The sequence below is a fragment of the Pelodiscus sinensis genome, chromosome 19 (genome assembly GCF_052426305.1).
Source record: "Pelodiscus sinensis isolate ZL-2025 chromosome 19, ASM5242630v1, whole genome shotgun sequence".
In the NCBI taxonomy this organism is placed as follows: Eukaryota; Metazoa; Chordata; order Testudines; family Trionychidae; genus Pelodiscus; species Pelodiscus sinensis.
This window is the reverse complement of record NC_143070.1, coordinates 5,932,566-5,954,707: the sequence shown is the minus strand read 5'-3', so window position 1 is coordinate 5,954,707 and position 22,142 is coordinate 5,932,566. Positions and strand designations below refer to the sequence as shown.

The 22,142-nt window shown below is 51.9% G+C and overlaps 1 protein-coding gene across 6 annotated transcripts in view; it reads left to right on the top strand.

The window, feature by feature from the left end:
• Positions 1-21,344, top strand: part of LOC102444016 (uncharacterized) — a 35,271-nt gene extending 13,927 nt beyond the window's left edge. The window contains exons 1-5 of one of the 6 annotated variants that reach the window (XM_089770759.1): positions 13,993-14,323; positions 16,565-16,747; positions 17,238-17,364; positions 17,945-18,058; positions 18,610-21,344. In XM_089770759.1, the coding sequence (XP_089626885.1) occupies positions 16,724-16,747; positions 17,238-17,364; positions 17,945-18,058; positions 18,610-20,810 (2,466 nt within the window). In that variant the 5' untranslated portion in view covers positions 13,993-14,323; positions 16,565-16,723 and the 3' untranslated portion in view covers positions 20,811-21,344. Of the gene's footprint in view, positions 1-13,992; positions 14,324-15,622; positions 17,365-17,944; positions 18,059-18,606 lie in introns of those variants that run through there. The other 5 variants (XM_075913884.2, XM_075913883.2, XM_075913882.2 and 2 more) reach the window with 5 other exon arrangements.
• The last annotated feature ends 798 nt before the right edge of the window (positions 21,345-22,142 follow it).

The following is a 22,142-nucleotide window of genomic DNA, read 5'->3' as shown; positions in this document are numbered from 1 at the left end:
ATGGGTTCTGACAGCAATCCATCAACTGTGAATGCCAAGGAATGGACCAATCAGAGGTGTTTCTGAGCTGTAGCACCTCTGTAACCCCCTCCCCCCCCCCCCCCCCCCCAAGATTTGCTGTGGTGGGAAAACCTCACTGACAGGCTTAAAAAAAATTAATTAAAAAGAAGCTCTGTCCAGGGAAACCCGGACACGTGGTGGTAAAGTTTGTTGCTGAAATATGTTGTAATTCTGGGGAACACCTGAAAACTAAGTGTTCAGAAACGATGAAGGACTGACCATTGGTGTTCAATAACTACAGTCTGAGTGTCCCTCTTCAACAGGAAGGAAGCCGTTACATATGAACAGCCACATTGGGTCAGACCAAAGGTCCATCTAGCCCAGTATCCTGTCTGCCGACAGTGGCCAGCACCAGATGCCCCAGAGGGAGGGAACACAACAGGGAGTCCTCACACGTGATCCCTCCCCGGTCACCCAAAGAAATTTACAATTCATCAAAAGAACAGGGTGGACCTCACTGATGAAGTTGCCTGACCTCATGAATCAGTGAAGACTTTTCGGCTACGTCTACACTGGCATGATTTTCCGAAAATGCTTTTAACGGAAAAGTTTTCCGTTAAAAGCATTTTCGGAAAAGCATGTCTAGATTGGCAGGATGCTTTTCCGCAAAAGCACTTTTTGCGGAAAAGCGTCCGTGGCCAATCTAGACGCGGTTTTCCGGAAAAAAGCCCCGATCGCCATTTTCGCCATCGGGGCTTTTTTGCGGAAAACAGTACTATGCTGTTTACACTGGCCCTCTTGCGCAAATGATTTGCGCAAGAGGGCTTTTGCCCGAACGGGAGCAGCACAGTATTTCCGCAAGAACACGGACGCTCTTACATGAGATCGTCAGTGTTCTTGCGGAAATTCAAGCGGCCAGTGTAGACAGCTGGCAAGTTTTTCTGCAAAGTCAGATGATTTTGCGGAAAAACTTGCCAGTCTAGACACAGCCTTCTGGTATAAAGAGGACGAGGGGGAGGCGGGGGAGTTCTCTGGCTATCTCTATCCCCCCTCTATCTCGTCTCAGCACAGCAAAATCACTTGAAAGACAATAGATCGCTGAGTTGGGGGGAGTGGTCCTATCTGGAAGGCTTTCCAAAGAGTTTGGGTCACAAAAATTGCGTGAGAGAAGCCCTTTTGCTTGTGAGGGTACATCTGTGTGCCAAATCTAAGTGGACCTATATGAGGTTGATTTACAGCTGCTACAGTAATTCCGGTGGTCAAAGTACTGCAGGGGGTACCTCTTGATGGTGCTGCAGGCACTGGTGGATTCACCAATGTCCGTGTGGAATGGTTGGGAAGGGTGCATGATGTGCATAGCTTTAGACACTCCCGCCTCTGCAGAAAGATGTGCACTGGAACTTTTACCAGACTGGAAAATCGGAATCGGATCCTCAGCAACCCAGCCTATCCCCTTGCTCTCATGGCAGCCTGGACTGCAGTACGGGAGCAATTCAGCTGCAGGCTGACCAAGAGTAGGATGGTGCTTGAGTGTGCTTGGAGGTGTTTAAAAGGAAGGTTTAGGATCTGCTGGTTAGGTTGGACCTCAGAAAAGGCAATATTCCCTTTATGGTGTCAGCCTGTTGTGTGCTCCATAATCTTTGAGAGCACAAGAGGAAAAGTTATCTGGCAGGGGGTGTGTCTGCGGAGGGGGTGGGGTGCTGCAGCACAGCACCTAAGCAGAGATTTTGAGCAGCCAGGCACCAGGGCGATAAGGGGGGCAGTGCAAATCAGAGAGGCTTTGGAAGAAAGTTTTATAAATGGTCCATTTTGAGAGTGATTCACTTTGCTCTCAACAAGGTGCCCCGTATTCAGTGGGTTTGCCTGCAATCCCCCACCTCCTCCTGCCATTTGAGCAACAAAGAAGCTGTTGCTCGGAGACTGTGCATTTTTATTTAGGGAAGACAGCAAGGACAGAAAAGAAGTCCATGGAGGGACCTGAAAGGGGAGGATCAGAAACACGAGGACAGACTTTTGCCTCCCAAGGCCCTGGAGGTTGAGGCTGTGTCTAGACTGGCAAGTTTTTCCGCAAAATCAGATGATTTTGCGGAAAAACTTGCCAGCTGTCTACACTGGCCACTTGAATTTCCGGAAAAGCACTGACAATCTCATGTAAAATCATCAGTGCTTTTCCGGAAATACTATGCTGCTCCCGTTCAGGCAAAAGTCTTTTTCTGAAAGACTTTTGCGCAAAAGGGCCAGTGTAGACAGCATAGTACTGTTTTCCGCAAAAAAGCCCCAATTGCAAAAATGGCGCTCGGGGCTTTTTTGCGGAAAACCGTGTCTAGATTGGCCACGGATGCTTTTCTGCAAAAAGTGCTTTTGCGGAAAAGCATCCTGCCAATCTAGACGCGCTTTTCCGGAAAGGCTTTTAACAGAAAACTTTTCCGTTAAAAGCATTTCCGGAAAATCACGCCAGTGTAGACGTAGCCTGAGGGTTTGACCTCACCCCTGGGGGTGAATACTGTGGAACTGGGTGAGGAAGGAAAATTATTGTGCACAGAGTGGAGGATTTTCCTCTCCAGGCTTTCGGCCAGGTGCTCCAGAACAAGGGTCCGGGACAAAAAGACATCCTGTTGCTTCAAGATATTCTCCTGATTCTTCACACTTTCCTGTCCTGCTGCTGCGCCTGCATCTCCTCCAGGAGCATATTCCTCCACTCCATTTGCTCCTTGAACATGCCTTGTCCATTTTTGCCCAGAGAGTATGCACAGGGCCGGCTTGAGCCATTCCTGCGTCCCGGGCAGGGGACGCACAATACATGCGTGGCTCCGCCCCCGGGTGCACGGCATATGCACAGCCCCGCCCACGGTGTGCTGCGCACCTTACAGCTGCAATTGGGTTCCCGACACCTGATGGGAGTTCTAAGGGGTGCTGTGTGGCTGGGCACACGGCGTCCCTTACAGCTGCCATCAGGCGCCCCCCTCTTAATCCAGCCCTGAGTATGCAGCAAGCTGCCTGCTGTTCCTGTGGTAACAAAAAGTTTCAAGGGCACACATCACAGGAGGTACGTTGTGTTAAACCTAAACTGAATCTGTGAACATACAACAGGGCTACTCATCACGTGGCCCGTAGCCTGCATGTTTGCGGCCTGCAGTGCAGTTTGGGTTCAACACGAGGCCCGCAGGTGGGACGCTTTGAACATGGCCTCCATTGGGAACATGCTCCACAACAGTGAGGCATCTCCCAGGTGGGGTGAGCATTGAAAGACACAAGCAGATGGACTGGCTAGAACGGGGCGCTGGTGTTTCTGGACCCCAGGGAGGAGGTACCGGGAGCAGCAGTGCATTGTGGGAAGTGCTTTGTATTCATGCCCCTCAGTGTGAAAAACAATTTGCATATATATTTGCATGTGTATGCAACCACACTTAAGTTGCGACCCTCGGCATGTGCTGTATTATTGTGGCCCCTGGAGCTTTCGAAGTTGAGTAGCCCTGACATACAATGAAGGTCTCTCTAAAGACAATGGAGAGGTGTTCTGTGCAAGGCCAAAGTGGTGCTTTAAAGCAGCCACTGTACAGCAGGAACATAGCAGAGTTCTCAAGGGAAGCTTTGGACTCGGGGGATTTGGAAACATGCATGGTTAGGGGCCTGCCCGGCCACTATCTTGCAGGCAGGAGGATGGTCCCAGGGTCCCAGCCAGTGGATCAGGGAGGCTCACGCAGCTTCACTCCTCTGTGTCCGCTGCCCTCACAGCACCTCTGTCTAGACCATCCCTGATAGACATCTCTCTAACCTGCTCTTAAATATCTCCAGAGATGGAGATTCCACAACCTCCCTGGGCAACTTATTCCAGTGTTTAACCACCCTGACAGAAACTTTTTCCTAATGTCCAACCTAAACCTCCCTCGCTGTAGTTTAAGCCCATTGCTTCTTGTTCTATTCTCAGAGGCCAAGATGAACAAGTTTTCTCCCTCCTCCTTGTGACACCCTTTTAGATACCTGAAAACCACTATCATGTCCCCTCTCAGTCTTCTCTTTTCCAAACTAAAAAAGCCCAGTTCTTTCAGTCTTCCTTCATAGCTCATGTTCTCCAGACCTTTAATCATTCTTGTTGCTCTTCTCTGGACCTTATGTTGCAATGCTTTTTGAGTCAATGCTGCCAGACCATTTACTGCCGTCTTGGTGTGGGAAGGTGTCCTACCTTGGCGTACGGAATAAGGCAGCCACTCCAGAAATCTGTGTAAGCACAGAGCAAGCCACGCAATCACACCCAATTGCCCTAACCTGCCTGGAGCAAGAAAAAAATGGTGTACTCATGGGAAGTGCCCTTCCCTGGGATTGGTGCTTGACCGTGAGATGTTCCGGGAGGAGGGGACTGGCTCCAAAGTTCTTTCCCTCTTGCAGGCTCTAGTGGGACGATGAAAAGTTCTTGGCTCTCACTGCTTGTCGGCTGGCCATTCTCCTCCTCCCCTTCTGCCACCACGTGGTCCTCTATGCTGCTGCCCAGAGTGTCTTCATCAGACTCCATGGTCTAGCTTGGGAAGCTGGTCGGGTCCCCCCTCTGCCCCATAGAATCTTATGCAGCTGGTTGTGGAAACAGCATGTTTGTGGCAATGCATCAGATCATCTGTTTGCCTCCATTGTCTTGTGGTAGGACTGCCTCAGCTGCTTTCTTTCAACTTGGCACTGCTGGGCATCCCTGGAGTATCCTTTGGCCACCGGGCAGTTTGTGGTCTTCATGTAAAGATTGGCATTTCTTTTGCTGTTTTGGAGCACAGAGAGAATACAATCCTCTCCCCACACCTCTATGAGGTCCAAGATCTCCTGCACACTCCATGCTGGTGCTCTTTGGTGCCCCTGGGAACTGGGACTTGAAGTCGTGGAACTCTTGGAACTCCTTGCCAGAGGATGTGGTGAAGATTAGGACTTTAAGAGGGCTCAAAAAAGAGCTAGATAGAGTCATGCAGATTAGGTCCATCAATGGCTATTAGCCAGGATGGGCAGGAATGGTGTTCCTAGCCTCTGTTTGTCTGGAAATGGGTGACAGGGGAGGGATCATGTGAGGATTACCTGTTGTGTTCCCTCCCTTTAGAGGGCACCTGGCATTGGCCATTGTCAGCAGACAGGATACTGGGCTAGATGGACCTTAGGTCTGACCCAGTGTGGCCGTTCTTATGTTCTTACGGCCATGTGTGCTGCTTAGTTACTATAGAGAACTTTCTGGGTGTCTGGCTGGTGAGTCTTGCCCACATGCTCAGGGTTTAGCTGATCGCCATATTTGGGGTCAGGAAGGAATTTTCCTCCAGGGTAGATTGGCAGAGACCCTGGAGGTTTTTCGCCTTCCTCTGTAGCATGGGGCAAAGATCACAGCTGGAGGATTCTCTGCATCTTGGGGCCTTCAAAGTATTTGAGTGCTCAGAGAGGGGCACTGTGGGATGCCTCCCGGAGGCCAAAAACCTCTCCTATAGACAACCACCTAACCTCAAGATGATTCTTACCAACCACCACAGGACATACCACACTAATACCAACCTTGGTACCTTCCCTTGCAACAAACCCCGTTGCCAGCTTTGTCCACATATTCATTCTGCTGATACCATTATTGGACCTAACCAAGTGAGTTATAAGATCAAGAACACATATTCCTGCGCATCCAGAAATATAATCTATGCTATCATGTGCCGAAAGTGTCCGTCTGCTATGTACATTGGACAAACATCTCAGACACTTCGCCAAAGGATTAATGCCCACAAAACAGATATCAGACAAGATCACAAAGAGAAAACAGTTTCTTGCCATTTTAACCAGAAAGGACACTCTCTCAATGACTTAACCACCTGCATTCTGCTACAAAGACCTTTTACATCTGCACTTGAAAGGGAATCCTCTGAACTGTCATTCATGTTAAAATTCGACACTTTCCAACAAGGACTTAACAAACATTTGAACTATCTCACCCATTACCAAGATAGTTTCCCCAATTATCACCTCTAATACCATTAACTCACAAACATCCCACTCTCCCTACCTCTAATATCATCAATTCACAGACACTTACCTTCCTTCCTCCCCCCCCCCCCTGCATCCCCCTCCTGTTCTGCAATGTGATTTGTCCTTTTCATATTTGTTCATTTTTTTTAATTGTATCCTTTGGTATATATGGTTGTGACTACTTTCTTCCACTATTTGATCTGAGGAAGTGGGTCTGGCCCACGAAAGCTCATCATCTAATAAACCATCTTGTTAGTCTTTAAAGTGCTACATTGTCCTGCATTTTGCTTCAACTACCCCAGACTAACACGGCTACATTTCTATCACTATTCAACATCCAAGTACACTGATGCAAATTCGATGAAGCTGTCACAAGAGGGCGCTGCTGCTGCTCGGGTAATTAAGCCATGCAAGCAGAGCTTCTGACGGTGTATTATAACTGGCTCAAAGAACAAGAGACCCACAGCAGACAATCTACCTTTAACAAGTTTATTGCAAGCAAGCAGTTCAGGAGCAAATTTTAAAAGCACTATATATATATATATGTATATTTAGTACTTAAACAATTAAAACAACTGTGAAAGACATTAAAAGGCATTACAAGCATAAAAAGGCATTACAAGCAATAATTGAATGGAATATTTAACAATCTAAATCTAATTCTTAACCCAATTTAGCAGCCTAATTCTTAATCCAATTTAACACACACACACTCACCTTCTGGGGCTGGCCAGACCCCAGGTAATGTTGGTTAATTTGGTTGAGGCAGAAGTCTGACATGCATGTCTCCCCAATATGTTCCCAATGGACTCCAACTCATGGGGCAAAATGGTGTGGTTTATATCCCCTCCACAGGGGCCAGTCCGGTGGGATGTCATCTACTGATTGCACACAGCCCAGGTGGGGTGATGTCCATTAGTCACACCCGCTTCTTTAACTGGTGTGTCCATGACCGATCCAAAAACACCCGGTTTTGCATCACCCAATTTTGCTTGTCTCACCACGAGTGAGAACCAATGGTCTGTCCTTGGTTAGATTCTTCCCTTGTTACTTTTTCTTATCTGGCAAGGCTGGAAACGCTGCCTTAGCACATATACACAGGTCTTTTATTTCACACAGTCCTTTTTCTGAAAGTTGTAAACAAGTCCCATAATCCTCCGGGGCTATTGCCTGCCCCTCAGCATGGCCTCTCTTCAGTTCACTTATTGTTGATTCACTCATGCTACCCAGTCACACGACCCACGATTTGTGACAAAGCGAGATTAAAAAACTGCATCCCTCACCGTGAAAGGCAGACGTTCTGCCACTGAGTTTACGCTACCCTCCAGGTTGGTGGAACAGGCTTGGTGATATGTTCATTGTTTAGAAAATTGCTTTTATAAGGCTAAATTCAGTCTCAACTCCTGGTGCAGACCAGGCCTTGCAGAGGGGTGACCTGGAGGGGAACATAAGAACATAAGAACGGCCGTACTGGGTCAGACCAAAGGTCCATCTAGCCCAGTATTCTGTCTACCGACAGTGGCCAGCACCAGGTGCCCCAGAGAGGATGGACCGAAGACAGTGATCAAGCGATTTGTCTCCTGCCATCCCTCTCCAGCCTCTGACAAACAGAGGCCAAGGACACCATTTTATCCCCTGGCTAATAGCCTTTTATGGACCTAACCTCCATGAATTTATCCAGCTTCAATTTAAACTCTATTATAGTCCGAGCCTTCACAGCCTCCTCTGGCAAGGAGTTCCACAGGTTGACTACACGCTGTGTGAAGAAGAACTTTCTAGTCGCTAGTTGAGAGGCTGTGAAAAATGTGCACATGCAAATACCACTTTTCACAGCAGCAGCCTAATTCACAGCTAGCAGTCACCCAATTCTGATGTGGAGGTGTCTGTGGGCCTCTCACTGATACTTAGTGGGAGAGGGGCAGCTTGCTTGGCCCTCTCCCAGTACCAAAAGAAAGGGGAAGGGCCCTGAGAAATCAAGATCTTGAAACTGACTAAGGGGCGGGGCCAAAGCTCCAGATCAGCCTGATTGACAGGGCGGGGGAGGGGGGCAGAGGATGAGGGAGTCAGGAGCCTGGAGTTACACCCTGGGGAGGACTGGTCCAGTGCAGGGTGGGAGGTGCTGAGGACAGGGCAGAGCACCCGGGCATGGTGACCCCCCCCCGGCTGCAATGGGCTCCCCCACTCCTAGACCTTCCTCCTGTGCCCCCTTTGCCATTAACCCCTTCCTCTCCTGCCCCCTAACTCCGACACTGTGCCCCTAACCCGGGGTGGGCAATAATTTTTGGTGGGAGGGCTACTCCAAGATTTTGGAAAGTAGTTGAGGGCCACACGCGTCCATGATGTTAGTGGAGATACAAGGTCTGGGATGGAGGTTGGGTGCAGAGGGCAGCTTGGGGTGAGGGACTGGGATGTAGGAGGGGGACTGGAGTCTGGGAGGGAGTTGGGATGAAGGAGGCAGTTGTGACCAAGGGCAGGGAACTGGGGTGCAGGGATTTGGGATGTGACCTACCGTTAGGAGGGTATTTTGATCTGGGGCAGGAGACTGGGGTGCAGTGGGGGGCACCTGATGGCAGCTGTCAGGGGTGCGCGGCATCCCTTATAGCTGCCATCAGGCGCTGCATGCCCGGCTCCCGGCGGGCTGCAGTGGCAGCCCGGGGCGGGGGCTGCGTTAACTCCTGCAGTGCCCTTCTCCCTGTGGCCATAGGGCCCTGCACAGCTAGATGCAGCCTGTCCAGACAGCCCTGAGCTGCACGCCAATGGCAGTGGCTGGGCAGCGCATGTGCCGCTCGTCCGCCTGCCTGCGCCCCCCCAGGGGCAGGCCAGCACATGCGCCATGCACCCGGGGCTGTGCCACCCGCCCGAGGCGTCAAAATGGCTCAGGCCGGCCCTGAGAGGGGGTATGGGTGTAAGAAGGGGACAGGAGGTTTGGGTACGTTTAGTGGGCAGGGCGGTGGCAGAGGGTTGGGGCAGGAAAGGGCTGCAGTGTCCGAAGCAGGCTGCGGCCAAGAGACTTATTTGTCAGCTGTCAAACTAGCCTGCCTGCTTACAGAGCTTAAAATGTTTCCCTACCTGCCTGGCCATGTGCTTCATGAATATGTGCGGAGGGGGGTGGTTCTTCTTAACTGCCTGTTATTCCAACAAGCAACTCGCATTGGCTGGTTTCTGGCAGAAACCGGCCAATGGGAATGTGCAAGGGGGTGGAGCGGATTCTAAAACTCCCCCCCCCCCCCGCCCCTTCAGTTTTAAAACCGAAAGGGAGCCCTACAGCCACATTTTTACCAGGCGCGCTGGGTTGTGGGGCAAGCCAGGGACCTGCCTGAGGCTCTCTGCTGCCTCTGTGGACCGGATCCAGTGGCTTGGTGGGCCGGATGCAGCCCACAGGCTGTATTTTGCCCAGGCCTGTCCTAACCCCAACACTGTGTCACCTTCACCCCAACCCCTGCACTTCCCTCCCACCGGCACCCCCATCTCCAGCCCTGTGTTGCTGGTGTACTTACCGCATTGTGTCCCTGCTCAGGATCACCCGACACCCTATACCAGTGGTTCTCAAACTTTTTGGCCTGAGGGCCACCTGGCTCAATGCAAACCTTTCCGCGGACCACCCGTTGCTAATGGAAACTCGCAGTTAATGACATAATTTCACCCAAGCCATTTTGCTAGAGCTGCAGCTAGGGAGAATGATTTAATTTAACCAGTAAGAAAAGAAATATTCATTTAGATTATTAAAGGGCTTTCACTTTCTCATGTTAGTTTATCAAACTTCATTTTAAATAAAGTACATAAGATCGGCCACATTGGGTCAGACCAAAGATCCATCCAGCCCAGTATCCTGTCTGCCGACAGTGGCCAAGGCCAGGTGCCCCAGAGGGAGTGAACCAAACAGGAAATGATCAAGCGATCTCTCTCCCGCCCTCCATCTCCACCCTCTGACAAACAGAGGCTAGGGACACCATTCCTTACCCATCCTGGCTAATAGACATTAATGGACCTAACCTCCATGAATGTATCTAGCTCTCTTTTAAACCCTGCTATAGTTCTAGCCTTCACAACTTCCTCAAGCAAGGAGTTCCACAGGTTGACTGTATGCTATGTGAAGACCTTTCTTTTATTTGTTTTAAACCTGCTGCCCATTAATTTCATTTGGTGACCCTAGTTCTTATATTATGAGAACAAGTAAATAATTTTTCCTTATTTACTTTCTCCACACCACTCATGATTTTATAAACCTCTATCATACCCCCCTTAGTCTCCTCTTTTCCAAGCTGAAAAGTCCTAGTCTCTTTAATCTCTCCTCATATGGGACCCGTTCCAAACCCCTAATAATTTTGGTTGCCTTTTTCTGAACCCTTTCCAAGGCCAAAATATCTTTTTTGAGGTGAGGAGACCACATCTATACTCAGTATTCAAGATGTGGGCGTACCATGGATTTATATAAGGGCAATATGATATCCTTTGTAGAGTATTATTTTACATCCAACACAAAAAGTTTCAATGTTTTCTTTATTTATGGCAGGGGTGGGGAACCTTTTTTGGGTCGGGGAAGCCACTGAGCCACACAAAAAATCAGTTGGGGACCACACAAGTGAGAAGCAGAAAAGCCTCCTCCAAAAACCCCTAACCCTACTGATGGGGCCCCCAACTGAGACACCTCACTGCTCTGAGGTTCCAGACCCACTGAGGGAGGGGAAGGGGGAGGGACAGGGAGGACTGAGGTTCAGGGTTTCTCATAGGCCAGATTTATTCTTGTGGGGATCCAGGGTGAGTGGATTTTCTGTAGCCCCCCTAAACTCTGGGGATGGGACAAAAATGGAGGGGTTCAGTGTGCAGTACAGGGCTGCCAGCGAGAGGAACGAGGGTGCAGGATCTGGGCAGGAGGTGCATTGCATGAGGGGGTAAGGTCTGGATGGGAGGAAGGGTGCAGGAGCAAGGGAAGGTGCAGTGTGTAGTCAGGAGGAAGGGTGCAGAAGCAGGCTGGGGGGAGGGTGTCTGGCCAGGGGGAGGATGCAGAAGCAGGCTGGGGGGGAGGGTGTCTGGCCAGGGGGGAGGATGCAGGAGCAGGCTGGGGGTAGGGTGTCTGGCCAGGGGGGAGGATGCAGGAGTAGGCTGGGGGTAGGGTGTCTGGCCAGGGGGGAGGATGCAGGAGTAGGCTGGGGGTAGGGTGTCTGGCCAGGGGGGAGGATGCAGGAGCAGGCTGGGGGTAGGGTGTCTGGCCAGGGGGGAGGATGCAGGAGCAGGCTGGGGGTAGGGTGTCTGGCCAGGGGGGAGGATGCAGGAGTAGGCTGGGGGTAGGGTGTCTGGCCAGGGGGGAGGATGCAGGAGCAGGCTGGGGGTAGGGTGTCTGGCCAGGGGGGAGGATGCAGGAGCAGGCTGGGGGTAGGGTGTCTGGCTAGGGGGGAGGATGCAGGAGCAGGCTGGGGGTAGGGTGTCTGGCCAGGGGGGAGGATGCAGGAGTAGGCTGGGGGTAGGGTGTCTGGCTAGGGGGGAGGATGTAGGAGTAGGCTGGGGATAGGGTGTCTGGCCAGGGGGGAGGATGCAGGAGCAGGCTGGGGGTAGGGTGTCTGGCTAGGCGGGAGGATGTAGGAGTAGGCTGGGGATAGGGTGTCTGGCCAGGGGGGAGGATGCAGGAGCAGGCTGGGGGTAGGGTGTCTGACCGGGGTGGGAGGGTGCAGGAGCAGGTTGGGGTGCGGGGTCCCGGCAGAGTCGTGGTGCATGAGTGGGCTGGAGGTGCAGGGGTCTGGTCATGAGGGGGTGGGGGGACACTTACTTGCCTTTGTACCAGTGCCGGTCCCAGTCACTGCATCCTGCTGCTCCCCTTGGCCAGCTTCCTGCTGGGGGGGGAGGAGAGAAAGCCACAAGCCCTGCTGTGTGATCTCACTCTTGGGGAAGAAGCACCGCCCCTCACCCTCTCCTGGCTGCGGGAACAGCAGCACGGCTCAGGGCTTTCTCTCCCCCACCCCGCCAGTGGGAAGCCAGTGCTGGAGCTCCAACCCTGCAAGGGAGGCGGGAGGGTGAGGCCCCAGCACCCTGGGCCTAGGCAGGAAGCAGGAAAAGCTGTCCAGCAGGAAAAAGGAGCCAAAGGAGAGGGCCGGGGTCAGAACCCTTTGCGGTGCCCCCCTGGCTGCCGCACCCTAGGCCTAGGCCCCGATTTTGATGCAGGGGCTGTTGCTGGGAAGAAGGATCCTGCCACCACGGCCTCCCTGCACCACAGCCAGGGCTGGCCAGGAAGCTGGGGACAGTCTGTGACTTGCCCTTCCATTGCAGAGATGCGGTTTGTGGTTCCTGCCTGCCTGCAGAGCAAGGCAAGGTGTTTCCTTTCACCTGCCCCATGTTTGCCTTCATTTTCTTGTATTAGTTGCCGTTGAATATATGGTACGTGTTCTGATCCAGGAAGCATCCAGGGCAGAGACGGTAGCTGGAGTAGGGACACATTAGAACCACGAGTCTCCAACCTTTTCGAGCATGAGATCGCTTTTTGAATTGAAGTGCAATTCAAGTTCTACCTCAAAAAAGGTTGCCAGGTGGTTTAACCAAAAATACCAAACGCCCCCCCCCCCCCCCCCCCCGCGTTCAAACAAAACAAAACAAAAAACAAACCACTGGGGAAAAAAATCCTGTTGAGAAAAAATAAAAAGGAGGAGACAAAAGAAAAGTCGTTGAGCAAAAAAAAAAAAAGGAAAAAAAAAAAGATAAAAAACAGCATGGCCCCTTTAAGAAAGGCCTTTTTGGCTTTTTGACAGCGGCCATCTTCTTTTTCTGCTCAGAGCCAGAAGAAAGCTCCCCTGCGGAACCAGGTAAGTGGGGGGTAGGGAGGTCTGGGGGAGGGGAGCCCCAGGGGGCTAGGCCCAGTTGCTGAATGTATGTAGGGTTGCCAGATGTCCAGTATTTTTGCCTCCTGGCAGAGAAAAAAAATCAGAAAATACCAGACATTTTAGGTTTCTGGTATTTTCTGAATGTTTTTACCAGACAGGAGGTGAAAATACTGGACTGTCCAGGTCAATACCAGACACCTGGCAACCCTAACCTCAAACCCAAAACACCCTGACCCCAACTCTTTCCCACCCCTTCTCGGAGGCCACGCCCCTGCTCTCTCTATCCTTCCTCCCCCACTTTTATCAGGCTGGGGGGAGGGGAATATGGACTCTGATCTTGGGCTAAAGCAGTGGTTTCCAACCTTTTTACACCCAAGATCACTTTTTAAATCTCAGAACAGGCGAAGATCTACCGCCCCGCCCCTTCCTTAAAGCCCTGCCCCTTTCTTGGAGCCCCGCCCTTTCTATTCTCCTCCTGTCCATCACTTGCTCTCCCCAGCCCTTACTTACACACTCTGATAAACAGTTTATTTTTAAATGATGCGATACATACAATTAAAATCAGGCGTTTATAGTTATGAAATAAATGGTCTGTTTTTTATTCATGTTATTTGAATCTAAAATGAAGCATTGATAATTATACATTTTGTGGGGACAGAGTTCTGCGGCTGGGGGCAGGGGAGAGGGAACAGGGTGCTGGGAGGGCAGAGGACAGGGTTCTGCAGCAGGGGACAGAGTGCCAGTGGGGACAGGGTTCGGGGAGTGGGGACAGGAATGGGGACAGAGTTCTGTGGCTGGAGAGTGGGGGTCGGGGAGTGGGGGGCCACTGGAGGCAGAGAGTCCCCTGCATCTCCCTCCTCCCAGCATTCTCCCCCCACCCCAGGGAAACCACCGGGTGCCTGCCCAGGGGGCCGACCCCCGGCGCAGGGCCCGCCCGCCTAGGCAGGCTCTGGGAAAAGGGGAGCCAAGACTCAGATTCTTCTGCTGTTGGGTACCACTGAGGCAGCGTCTACACAAGGAAAGGGGCCTACAGCAGCCAGCCCTTTGCATCCCTCTGTGCAGATTTACTGGTTTGTCCCGCCGTTTTAGGAGAAAAAAGTGTCCCAGTGCGCGGGGAGGCTGCCCCACTCTGAGGCCACCAAACATCCCCCCCCCCCAAGTCTGGCTGCTCCCGAGGGGTCTGTGAGCGGGGCAGAGCCAGGCGCAGGGGGCGCAGCGCAGCGCGGATGGCGGGTGTCTCGCTAGGACCCAGCAGCAGCAGCAGCAGCAGGCGCGGGGGGAGCGATCGCTGGCTCCGGCCCGGCCGCAGGAAGCGACTCGCCGCCGCTGCTCGCGGGGACTCTGGGGCCAGGCTCCGGGCCGGATCCCCGAGCCCCGGCGGGGGCTGCTGCGGGGCCCCGGAGCCCGGGCTGCAGCCGGGAGGGGGAATCTCCGGCCGGGCCAGTCCCGCTGCTCCCTCCCCAGGAGCCTCTCCCCGGGCAGCGCCCCCAGCCCGGCCAGGCCCAGCCCCTGCCCCAGGGCGGGCAGCGCTTGGGGGGCAGGTAAGAGAGACCCCCCGGGAGCGGCGCCCCGGTGCCCCCGGGCTGCAGGGGGAGGGGTTGGCCCCGGGCTGCTCCCGGCGGAGCTGGCTGCGAGTCCCCGCCCGGGCCCGGGGCAGCTGCCGCCCGCCCCATGGATTTGGGGGCGGGGAGGAGCAGCCCGGCCGCGCTGGGGGCTCAGACTCTTCTGGTCCAGCAGGGGAACCGGCGGGAATTTCCCACGTGGCCGGGAGCAGCCCGAGGCTCTGCCCGCCCCAGCCCCGCAGCCGGAGTTGGGGGGAGGCGGAGGAAGGCGCCTGGGGCCGGGCAGGAAAGCGGCTCTGCCCCCAGGGCTCTTTCAGGGACCGGCGGACGAGTTGGTCCCAGCTGGGGGCCCTCCCCTGGAGAGGGGGGAGGATGAAAAGGGGGCAGGGGAGGGACTGGAAGGGGCAGCAGGAGCAGCAAGTGAAGAGGGAGGCTCCTAGCTCCGCCCAGACCCATCCCTGAGCTGCCTGACTCTCTGGGGGACCCCAGGAGGAGGTGAGGGAGGATTATAGGGCTGCCAGCTGGTTTAACCAAAAATACCAAACACCCCCCCCCCCAAAAAAAAAAAAACACTGGGGAAAAAAAATCTGACGATTAAAAAAAGGAGATCACAGCTGTTGGGTGAAAAAAATAGGATTCCCCTGAGAGTTATTAAGCAAATAAGAATAATAATTAAAAAAAAATTAAAAAACCGTGGCTCCTTTAAGAGGCTGCCATCAGCTGGCAGCCATGTTGTGTCTGCCTGTTCTGGGCCAGACAGCTCCCCTGCATCCCCTACAGAACCAGATAAGGCTGGACCCAGTTGCTGAGTGTGTCCAGGATTTCCGGAATGTTTTTACCGGACAGGAGGCGAAAATACCGAACTGCCCAGGTCAATACCGGATACCTGGCAACTAGGGTTGCCAGATGGTTGGAACAAAAATGCTGACACCCCCCTACTCCACCCCCGAAAAAAAAAACCCACTGGGGAAAAAATTCTGTTGAAGAGAGGGGGAAAAAAGGGGGGACCACAGTTGTTGAGAAAAAACTCCTCCAAGGACTTACTAGTCCCCCCCACCCCAAAAAATAAAAAAAAATAAAACAGCATGTCCCCTTTAAGAGTGAGTGCAGGGATAGGAATAGGGGAGTAACTGAGTACTAAGACCCAGGGGAAGCCTTGCTTCTCCTAGTACTTTTGGCCAGCAGCCATTTTGTGCTGGCAGCCTTGGGGAACCAGGTAAACATGGGGCTGGGGGTGTTGGGGGAAAGGGAAGGACTCCAGGGGGAGGCCGGATGCTGAGTGTGTGCAGGGTTGCCAGGCGCCCGGCATTTTCACCTCCTGGCCGGGGAAAAATTCAGAAAATACCGGACATCTCAGGTGTCCGGTATTCTCTGAATTTTTTTTACCAGACAGGAGCCGAAAATACCAGGCTGTCTGGGTGAATACCGGACACCTGGCAACCCTACTGACAACCCTAGAGAGGAAAAGCCACTTGCTGCCGCTGCTGACACACCCTGATACTTATGGGGAAGAGGGAGCTTGAGGGGGTTACCCCCTTTATTTGGCTCTGGTGAGGCCACATCTGGAGTATTATGTCCAGTTCTGGGCCCTCCACTATAGAAAGGATGTGGATGCGTTGGAGAGGGTCCAGTGGAGAGTGACCAAAATGATTAGGGGACTGGAGTATCTGACCTCTGAAGAGAGGCTGAGGGAGCTGGGTCTATTTAGTCTGCAGAAGTGAAGAGTGAGGGGGGATTTGATAGCAGCCTTCAACTTCCTGAAGGGAGATTCCAAAGAGGATGGAGAGAGGCTGTTCTCAGTAGTGACGGATGGCAGAACAAGGAGCAATAGTCTCAAGTTGTAGTGGGGGAGGACTAGGTTGGATATTAGGAACAACTATTTCACGAGAAGGGTGGTGAAGCACTGGAATGGGTTCCCTAGGGAGGAGGTAGGATCTCCATCCCTAGAGGTTTTTAAGTCTCGACTTGACAAAGCCCTGGCTGGGTTGATTTAGTTGGGATTGGTCCTGCCTTGGGCAGGCGGCTGGACTTGATGACCTCCTGAGGTCTCTTCCAGCTCTCTGATTCCCCACCCCCTCCTCCTCCTACCCATACTGGCTGCTTCGAATCTGTTTCTTTTTTGGCTTGCCAGAAGAGTTTTAAAACCTCCCCACTGGGTTTACTCCTGCTGAGAGCATCCCTGCCAGGGTGGTAATCAGCTAATCTTTTTTCTCACCACAGTGCACTCCTGAGCTCTGTCTGCAGGGAGAGATGCTGGGAGGAATCAGGGTGTGAAATGGTTTCACACTCTGCCTGACAACCACTTGGCACTGACAGGCTGAGGAACCTGGTCCACGTTTTGCTTGTCTTCAGATCATCCTGTCTTCTCAGGGCCGGGCAATGGCCGGGATGGAGCCAGCTCAGGTAGGGAGTTTCCAGGAGCTGTTGGGCAGGAGGAGGAAGGAGACAGGGTGGGACAAACCCGCAGATTTTATGAGCAGGCACATTGAGGGGCCAAGGTAGGAGTGGGGCACATGACCCCTCATTTTTCACACAGGACACAACCCCTTGGGCAAGGCTGGGAAAACAGAGCAGGGTCCCATATCCGGCATCTGACCCCACTGGCCAGAGGCTGCTGAGATGCTGTCTGGGTTCCCGTCCTCCACCCATTTCAGAAGTCTGCTCTCTGTATCAGCCTGTGGCAGGCAGGCATGTGACCCTGCCTTCCTCTGGGCTGGGAGGGACAATTTGCTCTCATCTCCTCCCATCCCCTATAGACTCCTGGCTGCATTCAGGTAGGACTTGGCGACCCTGCCACCCTCAGAGAGCTTGAAATAATATTTTTTCTATCCCGTGAGAAGCAGGAATGTGGCTGGGGCCGCAGGCAGTGGGTGAGGGACTCTTGTTGTTGCAGATGCGGGTGACCTTCGAGGAGGTGGCTGTGTATTTCACCCAGGGGCAGGGGGCGCTGCTGGACCCCGCTCAGAGAGCCCTCTACAGGGACGTCATGCAGGAGAACTACGAGGCGGTGACCTCGCTGGGTAAGGGCGTCCTGGCCCCTCGGGGATTAGGAGCCGTGGGGTCTGCGTGTCCGACACGGGTCAGGTTCTTCCCTGCTCAGGTGGCCTGGACAGGAATGGGTTCCACGGGCACAGCTGCTGGGGGAGAGCGACTTGTGTCTTTGTACCCTTTCCAATGGGTCAAAAATAATGGTCATGCTAAACTCTCTCCTCCCCTCCATTTCAGTTCTGTCTGTATTGATTGCCATTCACACACACAATACTGATTTACCTTTTTTTGGAACTAGCTCCAGCTATGGGGCAGGCTCTGAGCTCTGCAGGTTTAGATATAGGCAGGGGTTTACCTGCGGAGCTGAGTGTCAGCAAGGGCCCCAGACTGCCCATATCCTGGGAACTCCTACTGAGGGCGTCTCAGTTCCTCTCACCTCCCTACACGTCTGCCTCTCCCCAGAAGATTCAGTGACCATGTTCCCGTTGTCTTGGATTGCACATTCCCCAGCAGAGCCCGGGGACAGGTTCCACTCACGGAATGTCCCTTGGGACAGACGCTCTCCCCACCCTCCATGCGCCCTGACCTGCTCTGATTTCACCCCCTGCACAGGCTTTCCCGTTCCCAAACCTGAGCTGATTGCCCAGCTGGAACGAGGGGAAGAGCCCTGGGTGCCTGACCTCCAGGCCGGGGAGGAAAGACAGATCCTGAGAGGCACCCGCACAGGTGAGCACTGTCACAGAAACCAGCGGGTGGACGAAGGAAAAAGTTGAGAATCCCAATAATGTAGTGTGAGTAAGTGTTTTGCCTCCTTTCACACAGGGCAGGGTGATAATCGCTTATGGTTTTCCAGCAGTCAGTAGATAATCGCTTACGATTTCCCACCACTCTTGTCAGCTGCAGGAGTTTCCTTCCCAACTTTTCTTTCCTTGTGAGTGTTTGTGTGGGAATTGGAGGCAGAATCCAGTAGCTCAGTCTATGCAAATTCACTGCCTTCGGACTTTCCTTGGTGCTGCTCCTCTGTCTCCTCTGCACAATAACTCCTGTCTAGATTAGGGACATGAAAGGTTTTCCAGTTAACCATTGAGAGCTAGAACAACCCCTGTCCATAGCATTCCCATGTGTGCTGTAGGCAGGGCCTGCTTCGGCCACACTGGAGTGTCCCTGTCTCCGCCTGCTTCCCCTTCAGTCAGGAACCAGATAAACAACACAATTAATTGGGTAGCCATGGAATTTTAAATCCCTAATCTAGATTGTCTGTTTCTCTCTCCCAGCAGGTGATGAGACAGTGAGTGAGAATGAAGAGGGGCATCAACAGCAGGGAGAACCACAGAGCACATTTGTGGGAAAAGCTGAAGGGAATGTCACTCAGTGCTTGGAAGAGGGAGAAGCCTGGGGAAACTGGCCCAGGTCGGAGAGGCTGCTGGGAAATGACCCACAGAAGAAAGAGGATGAATCGATTCCATGGGGAGCAGAAGATGCGGTTCCCCCAAATCAGGAAAAAAGTCCAACAGGACAAAAATGCTACTACTGCCTTCATTGTGGGAAGGGCTTCAGTGAGAGATCCCACCTTGTCACACACCAGACCATCCACTCTGGAGAGAAACCCTTTCAGTGCTTGGCCCCTGGGAAAATCTTCAGTAATCACTCAGATCTTAATAACGCAGGAGGAAGCCACGCAGGAGAGAAACCCGACAGGTGCCTCCAGTGCTGGAACTGTTTCATTTGGAAGTCAGGCCTAATTTCACATCCGGCAGTCGACAGAGAAGAGCGACTGCATAAGTGCTTGGAATGTGGGAAAAGTTTCATAGACAAGTCACACCTTATTAAACATCAGGCCATGCACACATTAGAGAGACTCTTTAAATGCTTGAAGTGCGGGAAAAGTTTCATAGATAAGTCACACCTTGTTAAACATCAGGCCACCCACACATTAGAGAGACTCTTTAAATGTTTGAAGTGCGGGAAAAGTTTCATAGACAAGTCATACCTTATTAAACATCAGGCCACCCACACATTAGAGAGACTCTTTAAATGTGTGGATTGCGGGAAAAGTTTCATTGACAAGTCAGACCTTGTTAAACATCAGTCCACCCACATATTAGAGAAACTCTTTAAATGCTTGGATTGCGGGAAATATTTCAGAGACAGACCAGCCTTTCTTACCCATCAGGCAATCCATGCAGAGGAGAGACACCACAAGTGCTTAGACTGTGAGAAAAGCTTCATACGGAGATCAGATCTTGTTGATCATCAGGTAATTCACAGAGGAGGAAAATCCCAGAAATGCGTGGAGGGTGAGGAAAGTTTTGTTCAGAGGTCAAACATTGTTATACATCAAATAATTAACACGAGAGTGCCACCCTATAAGTGCTCTTACTGTTTGAAAGGTTTCATAGAAAAGTTGGATTTTATTAAACATCAGGCCATCCACACAGGAGAGAAACCCTACAAATGTTCAGACTGTGGGAAAAGTTTCAGATGGAGGTCACACCTTCTTAATCATCAACCAGTTCACACAGGAGAGCGACCTTATAAGTGCTCTTACTGTGGGAAAGGTTTCATGCAGAAGTCGGTCCTTAGTGACCATCAGAGAGTCCACACAGGAGAGCGACCCCACAAATGTTTGGACTGTGGAAAAAGCTTCATATGGAGGTCAGGCTTTGTTAGACATCAAGCAGTTCACACAAGAAAGCAACCTTATAAGTGCTTACAATGTGGGAAAGGTTTCATCCAGAGGTCAGACCTTATTAAACATCAAGTCATTCATACAGGAGAGAGACCCTACAAGTGTTCGGACTGTGGGAAAAGTTTCAGATGGAGGTCATACCTTCTTGAACATAAGGTAGTTCACACAGGAGAGCTACCCCATAAGTGCTCTTACTGTGGGAAAGGTTACACACGGAAGGCGTCCCTTAATGACCATCAGAGAGTCCACATGGGAGAGCGACGACGCCACAAATGTTTGGACTGTGGGAAAAGTTTCAGATGGAGTTCAGGCCTCGTTAAACATCGAGCAGCTCACGCAGGAGAGCGACCTTCTAAGTGCTTACACTGTGGGAAAGGTTTCGTACGCACGTCAGATCAGGCCATCCACACGGGAGAGGGACCCCATAAATGCTTGGAAAGTGGGAAAAGATTGAGAAACAGATTTGCTCTTCTGTCCCATCAGGTGACCCATTCTGGAAAGAGAACCCACGAGTGCTTACACTGTGGAAAAAGTTTCACTCGCAGGTCAGACCTTGTTAGACATCAGGGCATCCACACTGGGGACAGACCTCATCCATGCTCAGACTGTGGGAAAAGTTTCATCGATAGGTCAGACCTTGTTAAACATGAGGCCATCCACAGAAGAGCCAGACCCCATACGTGCTTAGACTGCCAGAAATGTTTCATCGATAGGTCAGACCTTATTGAACATCGGGCAGTACACACTGGAGAGAGACTCCATGAGTGCTTAGATCATGGCACTGTTTAGGAGACCCACGGCGGCTGCTCTGGATCTCCCTGTATCTTGTCCCCCGAACTCACATGGCTTTTAACTACAACACAACCTGAGCGTGTGGTATGTGATGAATTCAGAAGCTGGGAGCGGCACAGCCTTTGTGGCAGGAAGTGTATTGATGAAGAGAGGCGGGGTGATTAAACTTACAGAAGAATTGTCGTTAAGATTAACTAAGGATCGTTAGATGCTCAAGAAAACGAAGATGATCATGAGCCAGTGTGGCTAGGCTGCTGTTATGTAGAACGGAGACGTATCCACCTTCCGCTGTAACCCACTGGACACCTGTCTCCTCTCAGAGCTGAGAGAAGCCAGGAGTCCAGACCGGGAGGGTCTCTGCAGAGTTAGTAGGAAACTAAGAACACACATTTAATTTTTAAAAACTCACCCAGTGACCTTTAAGTGACTTGCCACATGATATCAGCACTTGTTTGTGTTAAGAGTGGAGTGGATCTCATGTTTGTTTAATGTTTTTTCTTGTATATAGGAATTAGATTTATCTTCCAAATATCTAGTGTTTGTATGTGACTTACTAGCCCTTGGAAAGAGATGATGGTGTGGGGGGTATTTGTGAGACAAGTTTGTTCCCCCATTCCATCCCCCGCCCCTCCAGATTTACTGCTTAGCTTCTACTGAGCATGCTCAGTAACACTGCAGGGCTGTGTCTACACTGGCCACTTATTCCAGAAAAGCAGTCGTTTTTCCGGAATAACTTGCCAGCTGTCTACACTGGCCGTATGCTTTTCCGGAAAAGAAATGACGATCTAATGTAAAATCATCATTGTTTTTCCGGAAAAACTATGCTGCTCCCATTCGGGCAAAAGTCCTTTTCCGGAAAAACTGTTCTGGAAAAGGGCCAGTGTAGACAGCACAGTAGTCTTTTCCGCAAAAAGCCCCGATCGCGAAAATGACGATCGGGGCTTTTTTGTGGAAAAGCGTGTCTACATTGGCCATGGACACTTTTCCGGAAAAAGTGCTTTTCCGGAAAAGCATCCTGCCAATGTAGATGCGCTTTTTCCGGAAATACTTATAACGGAAAACTGTTCCGTTTTAAGCATTTCCAGAAAAGGGTGCCAGTGTAGACGTATCCCAGAAGTTGTTGCCCTCACTCTGCCCTTCCCTACTATCACCGCACCCACCACTTGCCCTCCCCCTACCAAAATCTGAAATGGCCCCTTGCCCCCATGGACCGGAGGTGGGTTATTAAACTGAAACAGAGCGACCTGAAAAAAACGACTTCTTCCCAGTCCTAAGGCTTTGGTGCTCACTTGGGTTTCCCCCAGAACAGGAGGCTTGGGGATGGTCAAT